Here is a 20,779-nt window from a genome sequence, read left to right as displayed (position 1 = left end):
AAAGGAGCAAAAACGGATCCTGTCAACTACGTATCAGTAGCTGACTTTCAATTGTCAGCAATTTCATGGAATCCATCATTGCTGCTGATGTCAAGTATTTCCTGTTTTCAAACAGCCTGAACTCTGACCATCAGTTTGGATTCCATCCTGTTCATTCAACTTTGGACATGCTGCTGCTCCTCTCTCTCAGCAACGGTTGGAGATCTAAATGTCAAACAGGTCAGGTGCATCTCCCTGAACATATCTCAGGCATTCAACACAGTATGGTATCCTGCTTTGATTGCCAAGCTCACTGCCTGTGGCATACAAGTCTGCCTTCATATCTGCCTTTATGACTTCCTTCAGTCACACAGTCAACACTTGCTATCAATGGAACCCTCTTCTCTCTTCTCCCAGTTGAGGCTGCAGTGCCACAAGGCAGTGTGTTGGGCCCATCTTGTTCTCATCTCGATGAACGACCTCTCCGATGCTCTGGAAAACCATCTTCCGTTTTGCAGATGAGTCCATGTTGTGTCCTGCAGTACTCCATCCCACTGAGAGGTATAAAGCAGCAGCATCATTCTATGCTGATTTACAAATGGAACGTCTTTAAATAATGGAACGTCTCAGCTTCACCCTGTTGTTCCGGAAGGATCGTTTAAATGGACCCATTTATCTTTTTCCACGAATCCAATCCCATCGTCGTACTTACAGGTTCCAGTGTTTCCTTCCTTCCTCGCTCTCTCCTCTTTTCATGTTCTTTCATTCCCTTGCTTATTGTTTTCAATAATTGGCCCCTCTGTGCCACTGTCAGTTCATACCCTCTGGAGCCTTGCTCTTCAATGAGCCTCAGTCTTGTGGAGAGAAATAAAACAATGCATTTCCACTGTCAGGTCACCACTTTGCACACTGCTTCTGTCTTTTCAGCCTACCATGGTAAGTTTAGACATGGTTATAGAGAGTTCTGCTAATTTGGAATCACAATCGTTTTTTCCAGGGACTTGAAAATTTTATTTTTAGCCATGCAGACCCGGTCTGGTAATGGTTAGAGCGTCCACTCAGTCTGCGAACTCTCAGTCTGGGAAGCCGGCGGTTCAAACCCCGGTTGAGTCATACCAAGTAATTAAAAATGTTATGTGCTGCTTCCTTGCTTGATGCTCAGCATTTAAAAGGATAGAGCATGGACAAACATTGCCTGGAAGGAAATGACAAACCACCAAGTGAAACCCTTGCTAAGAAACTGCTTCGGCAGCACCAACACTCTCTGAAGAGTATGGTACATAATTATCATCATCGAAAAATCATTTATCCTGCAGCTATTCCCCGAGGAATTTGTGGTGTGTCATCTGCCCACCGAGTAACATATTAAGCAACTCCAAAACCGATCATGTGTTGATTACTTTTTTCACAAAACTGATAAAATTATTCTTCTTTTTTTTTCTCATTTGTTGTGCCATTTCACAACTTGGATTTAATTTTATTATGTGGTGAAAATGGTCAATAAACAGCCTTTTGAGCCATTGAATACTAAGCATGGCATTTCTGTCAAAGTTGAGAGACTTCATTAGGGTTCTTGTTAAAAATAATTTCGAATAAGAGATAATTTTGTTTGAATAGGACCGAACTGCTAATACAGCTGGGGGCCTGGTGGACACCTCGGCTCCCAGCAGCATCCAGGGCTGGAGCCCCGTTGATGCGCCCGGGTTGGTGGGGGAGGGAGCCCCCCCTGAAGCTCCTGCATTTTGAGCAATTTGGAAGGTTTACCTGATCTGGCACTTATTTAACCAACTTGAGGTAAATAAAATGATGAAAATAGCATTTTTCATTCACATGTACAAAAAAAACAAACAATTCTGCCGTAATATGCGGATTAAATGACCATGATAATTACATAGATTGAGGTAAACCAGTTCAGCAAGTGTTGATACAATCTGTCATGGCCGGTTACCAAATTTTCTTGCCGGAATAAGTCATCGTTAATTGCATTATTTTACCAGATTACAGAAAGCCTGGTGTTGGCTTAGTGGTTAGGGTGGTAGCTTGGGATCCTCGGGTCCTGAGTTCAAGCCCCGTTGGCCGCTGAATTAATACACCAGGGGGTTGACTCAGCCTGTCATCCTTCTGAGATCAGCAAAATGAGTACCAGTGTACTGGTAAGGGGGACACTGCATCAGCGGCATTACCCTGTCCCAACCAATGGTGCAACCAGCAGCCACAGGATGCACTCGATGGAGAGACCAGATTACAGAAGTCCAAAATAGATATTAAAAAATAAAATTAAGGTTTTGAGAGAAGTTTCTCAAAAATCGATCGGTGGTGACAATTTACAGAATAGACGGTAAAAATAACTGGTTACCGACTTTTAGCAAAAACCCCTTCATATCAAGACCACAATGAAGATGTATAAAGCCGATCCCAAAATTTCATGTTGTGGGGTTTATTTGGGTCATTAATGTCAAAGTCACCTGATGTATCATTATTTTTATTGACCAGGATCAAGTGATCGACAGAGTCATTGGGTTTGTTTATACCGTCATGCTTGTCCACTGTTCAACAGTGGCCTTGCCACTCGCCTTCATATTTTCAGGATCTGAGCAAACAACCACTTGATTTTTCTCTACTTTTAATACCAAGTGTACATTCCATTATCCAATGATACATTGGAAACGTCGATGCAGGAAGAGGTCATTTGGCCCATCAACATATCCCTTAGAGCACAGTCAAGCTGATCATTAACAAGTGGAAGACGTACGGTACTACTAAGACCCTGCTTATATCAGGCCGTCCCTCCAAACTGGATGACCAAGCAAGTAGGAGACTGATCAGAGAGGCCACCAATAGGCCATTGGCAACATTGAAAGAGCTACATGCATTTATGGCAAAGACTGGTCATTGTGTGCATGTGACAACAATATCCCAAGCACTCCACAAGCCTTGCCTGCACAGTAGGGTGGCAAGAAGGAAGCCATTACTCAAAAAACCCAACCTTGAGTCCCATTTGAGGTAGGTAAAAAACTACTCTGGAGATTCTGAAGGCATGTGGCAAAAAGGTTTGTGGTCTGACAAAAGCAAGATGGAACTTTTTGGCCTAAATGCAAAATGTTACATTTGGCGCAAATCCAACACAGCACATCAACCGAAGAACACCATCCCTACTACGAAGCATGTTCGTGGCAGCACCATGTTATGGGAATGTTTCTCATCAGCAGGGGCTGGGGCACTTGTCAGTATAGAAGGGAAAATGGATGGAGCAAAATACAGAAAAATCCAAGAGGAAAGAAAACCTGCTACCCTCTGCAAGAAAGCTGAAAGTGGGATGAAAGTTCACCTTTCAGCATGACAACGAGCCGAAGCACACAGCCAAAGCTACAGTGAAGTGGCGAAGGAACAAAAAGATAAATGTCCTTGATTGGCCCAGTCAGAGCCCTGTCCTAACTCCAATCGAAAATCTGTGGCATGACTTGAAGATTGCTGTCGATCAGCACTCACCATGCAACTGGACTGAGCTTGACCAGTTTTGTGCAGAAGAATGGGCAAACCAATGTGTTCAAAGTCGATCAAAATCAATGTGCGATAACTTGAGCTCAGTCAAGGTGTACAAAGCTGGTGGAGACCTATCCCAACAGACTCACAGCTGTAATCGCTGTCAAAGGTGCTTCCACTAAGTATTAATTCAGGGGGATGGACACTTATCCAACCAAGATATTCTAGTTTTGTATTTTAAATTAATTTTCTGGAAGTTTGTCATATTTGCTTTTCACTTGGAAGTTGTGGGTCATGATGTGTAAATAAAGGTGGAAAAAGTCTGATTTAATGCAATTAAATTCCAGGCTACAAGGCAACAAAAGGTGAAAATTTTGAAAGGTGGTGTAGACTTTCTATAGGCACTGTATCTGTTTGTATTCATCTTGCTTTGGCAGTCATTTCAAACAAGCTCGAATGAGCTAAAATCCTCGTCCTCTTAATGATGACGTCATAAAAACGAATATGACATCATTGTGATGTATCAGGTTTGCGATAAATTATCTGTGCTAATTCCCGGCTTGATTCCCGCAAACAAAATTCAAACAGCTTGCCTAGTTTCGGAGATAATGGTATAGGCGATTTCCATTAGCGGCGATATTATGACGTCAACTTTTTTTCTTGGAAGAATTCCCCAAATCGGAGATGGTTACAGCCTGCGCGTGGGCTTTCTGCATATACATGGCAAGTTTCACGAAGATCCGATGAAAACTCTGGGTTGTGAAACAAAAAAAATCAAAAAATAGGAATGACGTCATAAAAATTGATATGACGTCATAGTGATGTATCATATGTGCGGTAATTAATCTCTGCTAATGCCCTGTTCGATTCCCGCAAACAGAATTCAAAAAGCTTGCCTAGTTTCGGAGATAATTTTTTTGGCGATTTCCATTAGCGGAGATATTTTGACGTCATAACTTTTTTTTCTAGGAGGAATTTTCAAAATCGGAGATGGTTACTGTCTGCGCAGAGTATTTTTTACATATATATGCCAAGTTTCAGGAAGTTTCGATGAAAACTGTAGGCTGTGAAACAAATGAAACAAAAAATGTCAAAAAGTAAGATTGACGTCATAAAAATTGATATGACGTAATAGTGATGTTATTACGTTTTAATTATTACGTTTCCCTGTTCGATTCCTGCAAACAGAATTCAAAAAGCTTGCCTAGTTTCGGAGATAATTTTTTAGGCGATTTCCATTAGCGGCGATATTTTGACGTCATAACTTTTTTTCTAGGAGGAATTTTCAAAATTCGGGACAGTTACTGTCTGCGCAGGGTATTTTTACATATATACGCCAAGTTTCAGGAAGTTTCGATGAAAACTGTAGGCTGTGAAACAAAAAAAAGTCCACAAGAACAACAACGTGAGTAAGACTTAGAGATCCTCCACGAGGATCTAAAAATAGAAAATTGTATTCACTGCTGCCATCTTATTCCTTCGTTCTGAGCTTGTTTATGTCTTTTTTTATTGTCTATTTTAACTCTCCCACAAGCAGTTTTTCAAATGGAAATTTTTTTTTTGCCTCCACAAACGAAGTCGCTGGAGGCATCATGTTTTTGGGTTGTCCGTCCTTCTGTGAGAGGTTTTCATTCCCACGATAACTTGAGAACAGCGAAGGGATCCAAGTCAAACTTGGTACAAGAATGTATAGTGATGCAAAAATGAACTGATTAGATTTTGGAGTCAAACGGTCAGAGGTCATTTAAGGGAAAAATTCTGTTTCCATGCTAACTTGGGAACCAGTGTTTGGATTTTGACCAAACTTGATGCAAGTATGTGTAATGATGTTAAGATGAACTGATTAAATTTTGGCATCAAGAGGTTGGAGGTCATATCAGGTTGAGAATAGCTGAAGGGGATTTAAATAGAACTTGGTACAAGTATAATAATGGTTTCTGAATATTACCGTACATGTCATTTGTGATGTGCTTAGGCGCAGCTTTACAGCATGCCTCAAGGTGGACTGCCCGGAAAGCCACGTCTCCTGCCCAGCATCGAAGAGGCCTGGAGCCTACCCATCCCCGCAGAGCTGACTTCCCGTCAGAACACCATCGCACCTGCCGCACAGGTATCATACATACCACCACCACTGTTGGCAATTGTAACAATTCTACTTTCTGCTTATCCACTTTCCTTCCCTACCAATATCTCACTTTCTTTTTTGCTTCTGGTTATGTTGGATCATTGCATTTTTTTTTTCGTGTTGGAAAGGGGGGGCGGGGGGGGGGTGGCAAAGGATGTAGTTCCATTATTCATTGCTGTTAGTAAGCCATTTAGCACAAAAAATTTCTTTCTCTCACCTATATATCTTCATGGTGGTGCTTTATGTTCACCAGGCCTACAAGCCATCAGGGACGGTGGAGGGGTACACGGGACATAACCTTCCAAACTCTCAGCACACCATTCAGATGGGGCGCAGCAATCCTGCATTGAACCAGCAACATGCGGTGGTACCTGGTGGTCCAGGAGAGGAACTGGGAAGCCCAGCCAAACGCCGACGCAGCTCACCCTCTGGCAAGGTGATGATGCTAACTTAGTTGTTGCCTTGTGGTTCAAAATTGTGTTACTTTGGCTTCACCAAACCCATTCAGCCTTCTAATCCAGTTTCTATTGCAGCAGCCTGGTGTTTCAGACTCTTGGAGCCATCCCCTTGCCCAGCAATCACTGCAGCCATCTGATGCTGCTTCATCAGCCATGTTGTCACCTCAAAAGCTGCAGGTAAAGCCTAACAACTAGCATCTGTATTCATATCCTATGCTCAATTCTTTTTATGTTTTCAGTGTTAAAAATAGCCACCCTCCGTTTCCTCTGGTTTTATTTTTTTATTGTCTTCACGTTGTTGGGATTTTTTTGGTTATGTCTTCTCAGCCTTTTTTTTTAATGGCATCAGTGATTCCATTGCTTGTAATCCGAAAGGAATGTATTATCTACATTGCTTTGTAAACTTTTTATTCCTTCCTCTTCATCCAGCTCCTTGAACAGTTACGAGGAAACCGTGAGCAAAAAACAGGTGTGCAGTTGCAGTTGCTCGAACAGTTAGAGCAACAAGTTTGCGCAGCTCAGGTCAGGATTTTTTTATTTCCCACCCAGCTATAGACTTGCTGCCTTCATTCCTTCACCTTCTCTTTGGTTTTTTTTTTCTTTTTTGATAATTCTGCCCCATGTTTTCCCCTTATTCCTTTTATTTTTCTCTCTCCTTTTCACAAACACATAGAGGATACCCTTTCAAGTGCATGGATGTACAGTGGTCTTTTTTTCTTTTTTTTAATACTTTCTCCTTTTTTAGCAGCCAAGGCAAGCAACTCTTCCTAATGGACCTGCTCCAGCAGCCATTAGTCCACAGTACCCAACAGTCCCAAACCCTTCACCCCACCGGACTCAGGCTCCTGGTGCTTCTCCATGGCCCCTCACCAATGGTCCCCATGTTTCCACTTCGGGTTCTGCAGCGGGACCATCAGCGGTCCACGGAGCTACGGCCATAGTCTCTGGGACAATGACAAGCTGTGCAACCACTACGGTGGTTTCTGTAACAACAGGAAGTGAAAAGGAGTTTACCGCATTGGGCGGCCGGGGTCACGTGCCTTATGGGGGCCGGGGGCCACCAAGACTACCTCAGAGCCCCCCGAACACTTCCACTCAGGTATATGGAGGATGTTGTTTGTGCTGGGGAGGTGGGAAATTAAACAATTTTTTTTTCTTTCTTTCTTTTTTTTCTCTCATTCCTTTTGCCTATTGTTTGCTTTTTAAAATATATTCTGTTCATCATATCCTCTTCATAGCTCCCTTTGCCCAAGAGCCTGGACACTCCTTCCTTGTTTTATTTTTTTTTTCCTCAGGTGCTGCAACACTTGCAGAGTCGCTGCTCAGGCTTTGTCGAAGGAGAGAGTGCACAGAGCAGCACGGCCAAACCCACGTGCTCGCCCTTGTCTGCTCGGCCTGGTTTGGTAAACCCCCCAACTCCTACCTCAGCCGCCCCACCCCAGGCCTCTCCACCCCCTTCCAAAGACTCGCTCATGAAGCAGGACAAACACAGTCCTGCTGGAGACTCTCTTCTTTTACCACCCCCACCACCCCCACCACTACCAACGTTGCCCCATCGCTCACACGTCCCAAACCATGCCGCCCTTGGTTTGCGCTCACCGCAAGGTGCAGATTGTATCTCCACCAATGGTCCACCTGCATCTAGAGAAGAGTGGCCCAACAGTCTGCACCCAGCTGCAAGGGGTTGCCTTTCTGGCGAAAGGCAAATTGGTGCTTCGAGTGATCCCGGCCGAGGCTCGCCATCTCCCTCTCCTCTTGATTCCCTCACGATACGATCGAGTGCTGCCGAGATATTGAGGACCTGTCGGTAGGCTGTTTTAATAATTCCCATGTAGTCAAATGAAAGCTGCAATTGTTCAAATATACTGATTTGGTCACCAAAGCAAGTCGATTTATAAAAGTATGGAAATTGCCTTCAGAATATCTGGTTTTTGAAGTGATTCTACTGCAATTAAAGCGGCAGTTATTTATTGTTGTAATTTTTTTTTTTTTGCCTTTTTTGTTCTTTGAGTCTTAAATGTGTGTCTGTGGTTGTGTCCATGTCTGCCCCAAAGTTTGGGTTATTTTCACTTTTATTGTGCTATTTTCCATTAAACATTTGTGGGAAGTTGGAAGTATGCAATACAGGTTGATAATCCAAATTTCTGTGAAAGTCGATTTAATATCACAGTTGCCTTTAAGTACAGTAAACCCTTAAATATGATGGGCATCCTGTTTGTGTTCCGATTTAGTTATCACAGTGCTTAATGTCGACCAATCGCGGTTTTTAATCTGAGCTATTGGGTTATCTCGCACCACGAGCCTTTTGATATTTCTTGTGCACTAGTCATGGTGCCAAAGTGCAAAACGGTGGACAAAAGTGATTATGGTCGTGTCAAAAGGCAGAGAAGGGAAATGACGTGTGGAAAAAAAAATAGAGTTGTTTGATGGGTTGGCTGGAGGTGAAAGTGCAGCATCTGTGGGACATCATTATGGGATCGACGAATCTACTGTGCTATATATCTGTAAAAGTGAGGCAAATATCCGTGCAAGTGTTTCTCACGCACTGTAATGGCGCCCAAGCGTAGCATAAAATAATGGACAAAAGTGAATCTCGTGTAAAAAGGCAGACAAAAGTGATTATCCTGTGAAAACCCCTGCCCCTCCCTTCTTTCCCAGGAGGGGGGCTCGCTGGTTTGCCGAGCTGCGGAACAATTTCAAAAAGAAACACATCAACGGATTACAAAGGGAAACAATTTAAGATACACAAGACGACCCGTGAACCGGTTGGGTTTCCGTTTACAGCGGTTGATAAGAAAAAATCATTAAAAAAAAAGATAGCTCCAGTGAACTATACCGCTGAGGTTGTTTGCATTGATCAAATTCTCCCGAAGAGTACTTGACTGAATCGGGAATTTATTTTTTAATAATTTTTTCGTTGCCCGATTTGAACAAAACTTGATACTACACACCGCAGGAGAATGGTGAGTAAGGTGGGCCGAAAATTTTTGCGCTATCGTGTACCGTTTTGGCTATATTTCGGGAACATACATACATGCACATATACAAGATGAGCGTTTTAGTAATATATTGATTACATGACCAAAAGTATGCGGACACCCCTTCTAATTAGTGGATTTGGCTATTTCAGCCACACCCATTGTTGACAGATGTATAAAATCAGGAACACAGCCATGCAATCTCCAGAGGCAAACATTGGCAGTAGAATGGGCTGTACTGAAGAGCTCATTGACTTTCAACGTGGCACCGTCATAGGATGCCATCTTTCCAACAAGTCAGTTTGTCAAATTTTTGCCTTGGTAGAGCTGCCCCAGTCAACGAAGTGCTGTTATTGTGAAGTGGAAACATCTAGGAGCAACAACAGCTCAGCCACAAAGTGGTAGGCCACACAAGCTCACAGAACGGGATCGCCGAGTGCTGAAGCACGTAGTGCGGTAAAACTGCGTGCGTGCGTGTGCATGTGCGTGTTGGTTGTTATCTCCATATGTGGGTTTCAGAATGTGGAATGGAGCCCTCCCACGTCTTAACGTATCCACGTGTGTGTGTGTGTGTGTGTGTGTGTGTGTGTGTGTGTGTGTGTGTGTGTGTGCGTGTGCGCGCGCGTGTGCGCGCGCGCGTGCGCCAGAACGACCTGCTGTGAAAATATGACCAAATGTTGTGCTCTCCACAGTCGATCACTCTGAAAGCTTAAAAGGCTTTTACGTCTTTTGTTTTCCGAAGGTGGACAGAGGTTATGTTTTCACTCCTGTCTGTTTGTCTGTCTGTGAGCAGGATATCTCAAAAAGTTATGGACAAATTTGGAAGAAACTTGGTGGACAGTTTGCTTGTGTGACAAGAACGAATTAATTCAATTTTGTTGAAGATCCGGTTCTGGATAATATAAAGTATAAGATAGTTTTGTAAGCGATTATTTACCATTGAGAGAGGTCAAAAAATGATACATAGCACGATATCTCAAAACGTTGTGGACTGATTATGACAAAAACTTGGTGGGTGAGTGGGTAGGTGACAAAAACAAGCTGATTAGATTTTGGTTGATGTCTGGATTCAGATCCGGCCTGTCAGTGGCATCCAAAATGTAAACTGTTCAGCCTGGCGGAGGTACGCGCTCTACCTATTGCAATTCTAATATATTTGTGTATTTGTCAGAGTTACAAACCAATTGTACTGAGTAACACTTTTTTTTTTCTCCCCTGTATGTTTGCTCACCCCTGCCAGGAGTGTAAGTAAAAATGGCCTGTCTCACACCATACTAGCAGATAGGCGGCCGCCTCCACGACCCCCACAACCACCATATCCTCCCCTTTCTCCAGACAAGCTGCAACCTCTTGTACCCAGTATATATGTAAGTTTTTGTTGAAGGTGGTAATCCTTTCTTTGTATCTTCTCATTACCTTCCCCTTCTCTCTCCCTTTTTTCTCTTTTACTCTCTTCTTTTCATCCATCTTTATACAATCTTGACTTACTCACGTGCATGCTTCTGTTACTACAGTTGGAGAATAAGCGAGATTCTTTCTCTCCTGCTCTACAGCAGTTCTGCACAAACCGCAACACCCCGGTCACTATCATCCGGGGCTTGGCTGGTGCTCTCAAGCTTGGTATGCCAAATCCACAGCACTGAACAACCATTGACTGGGAAAAAGAAATAGATGTCATGAAATCGGTCATTTTAAACAGCTCATTAACTTTATGGCTTCCAATTTGTAGTAAAATGAAGTTGGATGAATTTATTAATTTTATTCATCCATTTATTTATTGTGATGGTTGACAAACTCTTTGTTTTCATTTCAATTAATACATCTTAAAATATCTCTGCATGAAATTTAAATCATTCTGGGGCTATCATTTACACAACTTACGTTGCACATAGAATGCATGAAATTGTGAGCAGTTTTGGTGTTTATTTGAACAAATGCAGTGCGTAACAAAATCCAGACGAGGTGGAAATTTCCTGGTGTGAGGTCATCATGACTTTACTGTGCCAAACGAGGTAGAGAAAGGAGAACACGAGCAAATGACTAAGAGTGGCTCACGGAATTCTTGATTTTTGTATCTTTTTCTTTAAAAAAAAATTCTATACAATGTCTAGGCTCATGCAATAGCTGGAACACAGAACAGGACAGCTATAACTCCGTGGAACGTCAGGAAACACACCAATAGAAGGCTAGGGGGACATTACAGTGGGATACTTGGAGGAAGGATGGGTCAGGGAAAGAATGAGAGAGTAAGGGGAGGAGGAGAAAGACACAGGGAGTGAAAAATCTGGATAAAAGCTCAAACATAGCAAGAAGAGTTCTGGGTCTGAGTGCATTGGTTGTGGGATTGTGTAGTGCCTCCTTCCAGTTTACCAAAGCTAGTTTTGCCGGACCAGATCCGTCGTATCTCTGTCATCTTTGCATTCCAGTGTTGCTAGTTGTGTTTTCGTCCAATTTTCTGAACCGTACCTTCTTGTGTTTTGTTTGAATGAGTGTCCCTGTGAGTGGCCTACTCGCCAAGGCCTCAGCTAATGGGCGTGCAAATTCCGTGTCTGCTGTGACGCCACGTGCCTCGTTCCGATTTCTTTATCCTAAGTGTTTTCTTTTCATGCTCCTCAACTTTATCTCATTACTTGTCACTTCAAAAAAATTAATTTTTTTCACTCCCAAAGAATCATGACCTCATTCTGCCTTTATTTCCTTCATTTATTATTTTTACTTCCTTCATTAACCCTCTCCAATCCCACTTTTTTCTTCCACTTCTGTGATTGATCGTTTGCAACCGTATCCGTTTTGTTCACCCTCTGTGTCTTCCTTTAGCCCTCATTCTTCCCAACATTCCTTATTTCTCCAAGTCTCCCTCTATTTTGTCCCTCAACCTTGTTGTTGGTGTTTGTTCTTTTTACATCCAGATCTGTTCTGTGTTCTAGCTCCTCATGAGCATAGATACTGTCTGCAAAAAAGAGGGAAGATAGAAAAGCATTTACATAGAAAAGGCTGCAAGCTCAAATGTGGGGGGTGAGATCGAAATGGAGCAAAAAGCAGAAATGTTGGTGGAATGAGAAGTGTGAAAATACAATGACCTGGAAAGGAATCGATCAGCTTGGGGGAAGGTTAATGAGGGGAGAAAAGATCATGAGACTGGGTGGGGAATGACCTCTAGAGGTGAGCAGCCACCTTGAAGCCCTGAAGGGAATAAAATATGGTTTAAAAAAATTATTTTAACAATAATATGTCACAATGCAGCCATAAACACGAGAGTCTGTTTGCTCTATCTGCAGACCTTGGTCTCTTTTCCACCAAATCCTTGGTTGAAGCAAATTCGGATCACGTACTTGAGGTCCGCACTCAGCTAATGCAACCGGCGCATGAGAACTGGGATACCATGTGTACACAGAAGGTTTGCCACTCCTTAGTCTTCTCATTTTCATACTTTTTTCATGCTCAGCAATTCTCCCACCCTTGTACTAGACTTCACCACCCTCTCCAGTCCTTGTACAAATTGAATTGTGTGATTCCAGGTTTGGCGATGTGAAAGCAGTCGCTCTTATACGACAATTGCAAAGTATGCACAGTACCAGGCAGCATCATTCCAGGAGTCTCTGAGGGTAAGTCTTTAAATACAAGGCCTGGCTGGACAAAGCACTTTTTGAAAGAGATTCATCAGAAAAGTATGGATTTTAGCTTGATATGAGCTGATTAGGAATCTAGAATCTAATATTCTATTTTACCTTCCATGTATGGTATTGCTTCTGAGCAGGAGGAGAGCGAAAAGAAGAACAGCCTTCAGAGAGACCTTTCAGACAGCGATTCAAACTCGTCAGAAAGGTGAAGTAACTTTTACTCCCGGACTCCACCCACCCCACAACCACCCCATCTTAAATGTTTGGGCCAAAATCAACATAATTCCCTTGCATCTTACGCACATTCCTTGATTATTTACTCATTCCCATGCTGTGTGTTTTGCAGTTGTTTGAAGAGGAGACAAAGAGGCCCCTTTAAAACCATCAAGTTTGGAACGAACATTGATCTTTCTGATGAAAGAAAGTAAGAACTTGACTTTTATCTTTTCCTTATTTGCTGAAATATATTTTTTTCATAATCCTCACATCACTTTTCCTTGGTTTATTGAGACTTGGATTACCATGGTGGAGACAAACTTGCTTGAACACGTGGCTTTTTCCATTCACCTTTTACAAGCTAACTCGGACATTCCACCAGGTGGAAAACACAGCTCCATGAGCTGACTAAACTCCCAGCTTTCCTTCGGATTGTCTCTGCTGGAAATATGCTGAGCCATGTCGGACATACGATCTTAGGCATGAACACAGTGCAGCTGTACATGAAGGTGCCTGGCAGCCGCACACCAGGTAAGTTCAAGCTGCAGTTAAAGTCCCGGTTTTATATTTTTGGTATGCGTTGTGTTGCATGTGTTATTTATTTATTCATGTACTCGCAGGGGCTACTTGGCACTGCCCAGGGGATGGAGGGGGTGGGGGGATGGAGTTGATGACGTCATCAGTCAAGTGGTTCGACAGCCATATACTGTATATATATATATATTTTTTTTAACATAAAAGCCTTCAAAGTCATCTTCTCTGAAACAGTTGAACATGTCGAGGCAAAACTTTACAGGTACGATTGCCTATCCATGAGGAATTAAAAGTTATCCACCTATGACATCATAGGTAACATAGTTTGGCAGCTATGTTTTGTTTTTTTAAAGAATAAACCTTTAAAAGCCTTCTTTTCCATAACGCCTGGACAATTCGATTTGTTAGCTGTTATATCGGTCACATGGGGAATGCCAGGGTGTTCAAGAATAATTGATCGGTCACATGGTCTGCCTGCCACATTGGATTGAACGAAAATCATTTTTTTCAAAATTCCTCTTGAACCGCTTCATCGAACGATGTGAAACTTCACAATTATGATCTAGTACTGATGGGGAAGATATGTTTTAAATTTCAACCTGATCGGATGCATGATCTGGCAGCCATATTTATTTAATTTTTTGAATCTGGGTTCAGGGATTTAAATCAAACTTGGTACAAGTTTGTATGATGATGTAATAATTTGGGTGGAGGCATATCTGTCAACGTCGTGATGTTGAAGAGTTTCGTTCTAGTTATTTCTAAAATAAAAACTCGATTTCAGTTTCCATTTGTGAAATTTATATTTGCTTGAATTCCTGATGATTGAATTTGCTCAAAGATCCAGTCGTTGAATTCCTGATTCGGGGGCTCAAATGTAAGACTCGGTGGACGAATGATTAGAGCATCTGTTCCAAGTCTGGGAAGTCGGCGGTTCAATCCCAGGCCTTGTCATACCAATTTAAGACTTTGAAAATGGTACGTGCTGCTTCCTTGATTGATATTCAGCATTGAAAAGGATAAGAGCACGGACAATCCCCATAGGTTGGCATCCATGGGGAGGAGGAAATTCCTCCTCATTCAGCCCATCATGCTTGCAAAATGCCCCGCTGAATGTGGTGAGAAAGGCGGCACCATTGTTATGGCGTCACCAGCAACCAGAGTGCCCTAAGAAGTAATGGGACTCCCTGCAAGCTCAGTGGCTTTGTGTCTCATCTAACAGGCCTGTGTTGTGTGTGTGTGTGTGTGTGTGTGTGTGTGTGTGTGTGTGTGTGTGTGTGTGTGTGTGTGTGTGTGTGTGTGTGTGTGTGTGTGTGTGTGTGTCCTACTATGAGCCTTAGATGCCCTTAATAAAAAAGAAATTAAAAACTTGATGGTATTCAAAGAATACTTAGCTCACACAGTCTTGAGAAGGACTTGGTGTGAGCCAATTCTTCTGGCAGCAAATTTGATATGAAGAAAATTAAATTCAAATCAAATGGAAGACCAAGTACAATCGGTGTTGCTGCATTGGAGTCATCAGAAGGAACCTGAACAAGCAAAAAGCAAAGGTGAAGTCATCAGGAGGAACCTGGATAGGACTCAGGTTTCAGCTGCCACTCCTCTACTCTCAGACCCATCCAGGCACAGCCAAGTGAGCCTTATTCAAAAAAATTAAAATAAAAAAGAACACAAATTCAAAAAATTAATATTTCTGGCTGCCAGACCATGCATCTGATCAGGTTGAAATTTAAAACATACAAGTCTGGAGACGGCGATGGTTCACGAGCAATGTACACGGTTCGCCTTTTTTATTTTTTGACCTTCGAGGGGACGCCACGGGTAAACTGGCAGGAATCGGGAAAAACGTAAATGATGAAAGTTGTAGTACTCGAAGAGCACTACTTGCATACCAACTTTCCTTCGAAACAGTTGAAAATCCTAGGAGCTTGATGCCCAATTTGTTGTTTTTTTTGACATTTTCTAAGTTCGTGACCTTGTGACCTTGACCTTGGGACGAAAATGAAAAATTGAGCTCCGTGGGGCTATGCAGGTGCGATTGGGCTAACCAAATACCGAAACCCCTGCCAGATTCGACAAACCCCCTCGGAGAAGATGTAACTTGAAACCGGCTACCCCCTAAAAACACATGTTTTTTGAATGGGCGGAGCCACGCCCATTCTCCGGAAAACACAATTAGATCATGATACAAACCTCGCACCCTAATTTTATCAAGATTGGATCAAAACCCACGGAGCTATGCTCGGGACAAACAGACAGACACACACCCATAACTAATATAGTGGTCACTTACTGACTCGTGAACCAATATTCCCCATCACTACTAGATCATAATTTTGAAGTTTCACTTTGATTGATGCAGTGTTCAAGAAAGATAATTTTAGGCATTTTCCTTCAATCCAATATGGCTGCCAAACTATGTGACCTATCAATTATTTATGAACACCCTGGTATCCCCAAGGTTTGGGGAACATGTGTGAAGTTGCCCCTCGATATGTCCAGCTGTTTCGGAGAAGATTTTTGAAGGTAAAAAAAAGGCTGCCGAACCATGTGACCTATGATGTCATAATTATCATTCAAACATTGTACATGAGTAGTCGCACCTATGGTGAAAATTTCGTGTCAATCCGACAAGCGGTTCCCGAGAAAAGGGAATATCAAAATGCAGATGTGTACGTACTGGACTGATCGCTTCACCCCTCCTTTCGCTTCGCGGGGGCGGGATAAAAATCAACGTGAACTGCACCTGTATCAAGGTCAATTCTGGAAGTTGAAGAAATGATGCCACGGTGAGCAAATATTCACATGAAGAAGATTATTGCACAATATCAGCAAATTACTGTGACAGACATTGAAGTAACTGAAAATTATGCTTTTTGCAGGTATGTAATCTGTGAAATGATTTCTATCATTTCCATTTTGGCTTCATGATTACCGTACTCTCATAAATGAATTTCTTCTTGAAATTAGCAACATTCCTTTAACACATCTTCACATGTAATTGTTTCCAACATAACATTTTCCTTTTTAAAGAACTTTATCCCAAAACGCCTTCAGTAGTATTGTTACGAATTTGGAAGCTTACTGCACTCAGCATTCAGGTCCTTATAGAACAGTTATATCGGTAAGTACGTGTTTCTAGTTAGGGTTCCGTTCCCTTTGTCTAATGGGAATTAAGTGTGCATGCGCTGCAAAGTTATTTTGAGAGTCAGGGTTTTATTTTACATTTTTATATCAACAACAACTTTTTAATGACGACACCTGCCTCCGCTTCCTTCCACCATCCTCCACCGGCACTGTTGCACACGTGCGTGTCAGCACGTAGGTGGGCGGAGTTCACGAGGACCCGACGTCTCTCTCGCCAAATCCGAGGGATGCGAGCGAGGTTGCTGTCGGTCGGCCAATAAGCGCAGCCCACGCAGGACAATGTTACTCTCCTTGTTTGAGGGGCGGTCCGCCGCGACGGCCGCCACGCCCCCCCCCCCGGTCCAGCGGACTTGGCACCCCTTTCGGCCAATCACGGGGGCGATGAGCGAATCGCGCGATGCAACCGTCCAATGAGGAGGCGAGGGAAAGAGGCCCCTCCTGCATGAGGAGAAAGTGTGGTTGTCTGGACCAGCAAGGGGAGAGACGGTGTGCTCGTGGCAGGAGCGTTGGCCAGTTCAAGTGTTTGGGGCGTTCTGGCTGGAACGTGAAGGTCTCGTCGCCTGGTCGTCTCGTCTTGCCTGCTGGCGTTCTGTCCGGTCCACCTTCGTGCCGGCTGGCGTCCGTCATTGCATCGTGTTGCGGGTTTGAGTCCTGCCTAACCGGATTATCGAGAACCGCACGACGCGGGAAGGTCCGAGATAGCTCTGGTTTCCAGCTCATCTTCCCTCGAGCTGGGAACCTTCAATAAAGGCCGCAGCCATCACTTCTTTTGGGTATTTGTGTGTGCGTGTGTGTGTCTGTGGGCCCGTCTGTAAGTAGGAATTGTTTAAGTGCCTTGTTCATACTTGCATTTCTTTTAGTCGGTTTAACTCTGCTCTTTGTGTGTTCCCTCCCCCCCATTATAAATAAATCCCCTGTTTAATGTTTCAGCTCCTTTCTGTGTTTTCTTTATTGGTTTAGCACGGTGCGTGTTGGGAAATTTGAAAGTGGCAAATTGTGCATTTGGACCGACGGACCTCGGTAACCATCCGCTCGGGTTACACACGGTTCGAGCACGCTAATGGCTCGTTCCACTCGAGCTCCGCCGAGGGTGAATTTCCCCGGAAGTTTGGACGACGTGGGTATTTCGGTAAATTGAAATTGGCAATCCACCCTATCCCACGCGGTCGACCTATTAGCGATCTTCGGTCCGATAAGGGACCCGTCGGCTCCGGAGTTATCCGGGGTGACGACCTATAAATTCCGGGTGTTCGGTGGAGCCGACTCCACTGCTCCATCTAGCGGTCATGCTCGCCGCCGATACCCGGCCCACAACAGTATTTCTTGCTATGATTTGTTTTATCTTCTATTCTTAGCGTGTATTGTTCCTAACGGTGGACAGAGGTTATGTTTTCACCCCTGTCGATCTGTGTCTATCTGTTTGTTTGTCTGTCTGTGAACAGGATTTCTCAAAAAGTTGTGGACAGATTCAGACGAAATTTGGTGGACAGTTTGGGTGTGTGACGAGGATGAATCGTTTCGGCTTCTGTGAAGCCCTGAATCCAGATCTGGATATGAGAATCTTTTAAAAAAATTCATATGTGATTCTTCAGTATTGAGAGATGGGGCTAAAAACGATAGATAGCATAATATTTCAAAAAGTGGTGGACAAGTTATGAGAAAACTCGGTGGATGAGTTGGTTTAGTGACGAGAACAAACCAATTCGATTTTTGTTCAGGTCCGGATCCAGATCCAGCTGATCTGGGATACAAAACATAAACTGTTCAGCCTGGCAGAGGTGTACACTCTACCGAATGCCGTACTAGTTCTGTTAGTTTCCCATAAAGATGCAAAACAATTGGAGTACCTGCCCTTCGGGCGATCTTGTTCCAAGCAGGCAACACGTTCTTCTGACTCGTACCTTTATTTGGGTGGTGTGTAGGCAACTGACAGCCAAAAATATCCCGGGTTAAGTGCATGAAGCAAAAACATACCTGCTGCTTATAAATCAAAACACCTCACTGTACTGAAAAATGTGGGGACGGGAATACAGTACTGTACACTAAATGGGGTTTGACTTATTATACCCTACCCCACCTGGAGGCGGCACTACATGATACACATTTACAAAGGGAATTTGTGTCGTCCTCCCTTCCTCCCCCCCTCCCCCCCGAAGGACCACCAGCAAAGATAAAAACACCCCTATACATTATTTTGGGTCATGCTGATCCTATGTAGCAAGTCTGGATGTAATGTAATCAGCCCAGAAATGTAGGAGTAGCATGACAAACAAATAAATATACAAACACGCACGCAAACAACGGTCCATGAATTATAGTAAGGATGCTTGTGATGCTGTTACAGCCTACTGCATATTTTGTGTGAAATGGAAATGGGGAGGTGGTGGGGTTGGAGGTGGGAGAGATGAAGGAAATATAATTGTGAAATGTCAGAGAGGGGGAAGTGGAGGTGGTTGGGAGTGTTAGCGAGGTCAGTAAAAGGGAGTTGGTAGTGGAAGAAACGTGATGTATCCCGCATATGAGGAGTTTCGTGAGAGTGGGAGAAAATAACGTGGGAGTGGGAGGTGTTGAAAAAACATTTTATATATATATATATATATATATATATATATATATATATATATATATATATATATATATATATGTATATACACACACACACACACGCACGCACGCACACACACACACACACACACACACACACACACACACACACACACACACACACACACACACACACACACACACACACACACACACACAGGGGAGAACAAGTATTTGATACACTGCCGATTTTGCAGGTTTTCCCACTTACAAAGCACGTAGAGGTCTGTAATTTTTATCATAGGTACACTTCAACTGTGAAAGACGGAATGTAAAACAAAAATCCTGAAAATCACATTGTATGATTTTAAAATAATTAATTTGCATTTTATTGAATGAAATAAGTATTTGATACATCAGAAAAACAGAACTTAATATTTGGTACAGAAACCTTTGTTTGCAATTACAGAGATCAGACGTTTCCTATAGTTCTTATAACCAGGTTTGCACAGACTGCAGCAGGGATTTTGGCCCACTCCTCCATACAGATCTTCTCCAGATCCTTCAGGTTTTCGGGGTTGTCACTGGGCAACACAGACTTTCAGCTCCCTCCAAAGATTTTCGATTGGGTTCAGGTCTGGAGACTGGCTCGGCCATCCAGGACCTTGAGATGCTTTTTACGGAGCCACTCCTTAGTTGCCCTGGCTGTGTGTTTCGGGTCGTTGTCATGCTGAAAGACCCAGCTACGCCCCATCTTCAATACTCTTGTTGAGCGAAGGAGGTTGTTGGCCAAGATCTCGCGATACATGGCCCCATTTATCCTCCCCTCAATACGGTGCAGTCGTCCTGTCCCCTTTGTAGAAAAGCATCCCCAAAGAATGATGTGTCCACCTCCATGCTTCACGGTTGGGATGGTGTTCTTGGGGTTGTACTCATCCTTCTTCTTCCTCCAAACACGGCGAGTGGAGTTTAAACCAAAAAGCTCTATTTTGGTCTCATCAGACCACATGACCTTCTCCCATTCCTCCTCTGGATCATCCAGATGGTCATTGGCAAACTTCAGACGGGACTGGACATGCGCTGGCTTGAGCAGAGGAACCTTGCGTGCACTGCAGAATTTTAATCCATGACGGCGTAGTGTGTTACTTATGGTTTTCTTTGATACTGTGGTCCCAGCTCTCTTCAGGTCATTGACCAGGTCCTGCCGTGTAGTTCTGGGCTGATCCCTCACCTTTCTCATGATCATTGAGGCTCCATGAGGTGAGATCTTGCATGGAGCCCCAGACCGAGGGAGATTGACTGTTATCTTGAACTTCTTCCATTTTCTAATAATTGCGCCAACAGTTGTTGCCTTCTCACCAAGCTGCTTGCCAATTGTCCTGTAGCTCATCCCAGCCTTGTGCAAGTCTACAATTTTGTCCCTGATGTCCTGAGACAGCTCTCTGGTCTTGCCCAATGTGGAGAGGTTGGAGTCTGATTTATTGAGTGTGGACAGGTGTCTTTTATGCAGATACGAGTTCAAACAGGTTCAGTTAATACAGGTAATGAGTGGAGAATGGGAGGGCTTCTTAAAGACAAAACTTACAGGTCTGTGAGAGCCGGAATTCTTACTGGTTGGTCGGTGATCAAATACTTATTTCATGCAATAAAATGCAAATTAATTATTAAACAATCATACAATGTGATTTTCAGGAT

General features: G+C 43.3%; 1 protein-coding gene across 2 annotated transcripts in view; it reads left to right on the top strand.

The window, feature by feature from the left end:
- LOC147017806 (histone demethylase UTY-like) overlaps positions 1 to 20,779 on the top strand; it is a 292,751-nt gene that overhangs the window by 236,264 nt on the left and 35,708 nt on the right. The window contains exons 13-25 of one of the 2 annotated variants that reach the window (XM_085896797.1): positions 5,438 to 5,572; positions 5,841 to 6,023; positions 6,121 to 6,222; positions 6,475 to 6,567; positions 6,794 to 7,144; positions 7,341 to 7,852; positions 10,264 to 10,390; positions 10,538 to 10,643; positions 12,302 to 12,420; positions 12,542 to 12,628; positions 12,781 to 12,848; positions 12,990 to 13,067; positions 13,242 to 13,390. In XM_085896797.1, the coding sequence (XP_085752923.1) occupies positions 5,438 to 5,572; positions 5,841 to 6,023; positions 6,121 to 6,222; positions 6,475 to 6,567; positions 6,794 to 7,144; positions 7,341 to 7,852; positions 10,264 to 10,390; positions 10,538 to 10,643; positions 12,302 to 12,420; positions 12,542 to 12,628; positions 12,781 to 12,848; positions 12,990 to 13,067; positions 13,242 to 13,390 (2,110 nt within the window). Of the gene's footprint in view, positions 1 to 5,437; positions 5,573 to 5,840; positions 6,024 to 6,120; positions 6,223 to 6,474; positions 6,568 to 6,790; positions 7,145 to 7,340; positions 7,853 to 10,263; positions 10,391 to 10,537; positions 10,644 to 12,301; positions 12,421 to 12,541; positions 12,629 to 12,780; positions 12,849 to 12,989; positions 13,068 to 13,241; positions 13,391 to 20,779 lie in introns of both variants that reach the window. The other variant, XM_085896796.1, reaches the window with a different exon arrangement.

This window comes from Eptatretus burgeri, chromosome 10, assembly GCF_056783735.1.
Source record: "Eptatretus burgeri isolate ZD-2024b chromosome 10, Ebu_testis_v1, whole genome shotgun sequence".
Lineage (NCBI taxonomy): Eukaryota > Metazoa > Chordata > Myxini > Myxiniformes > Myxinidae > Eptatretus > Eptatretus burgeri.
Note: the sequence above shows the minus strand (reverse complement) of the source record. Positions and strands in the feature narration are given on the sequence as shown.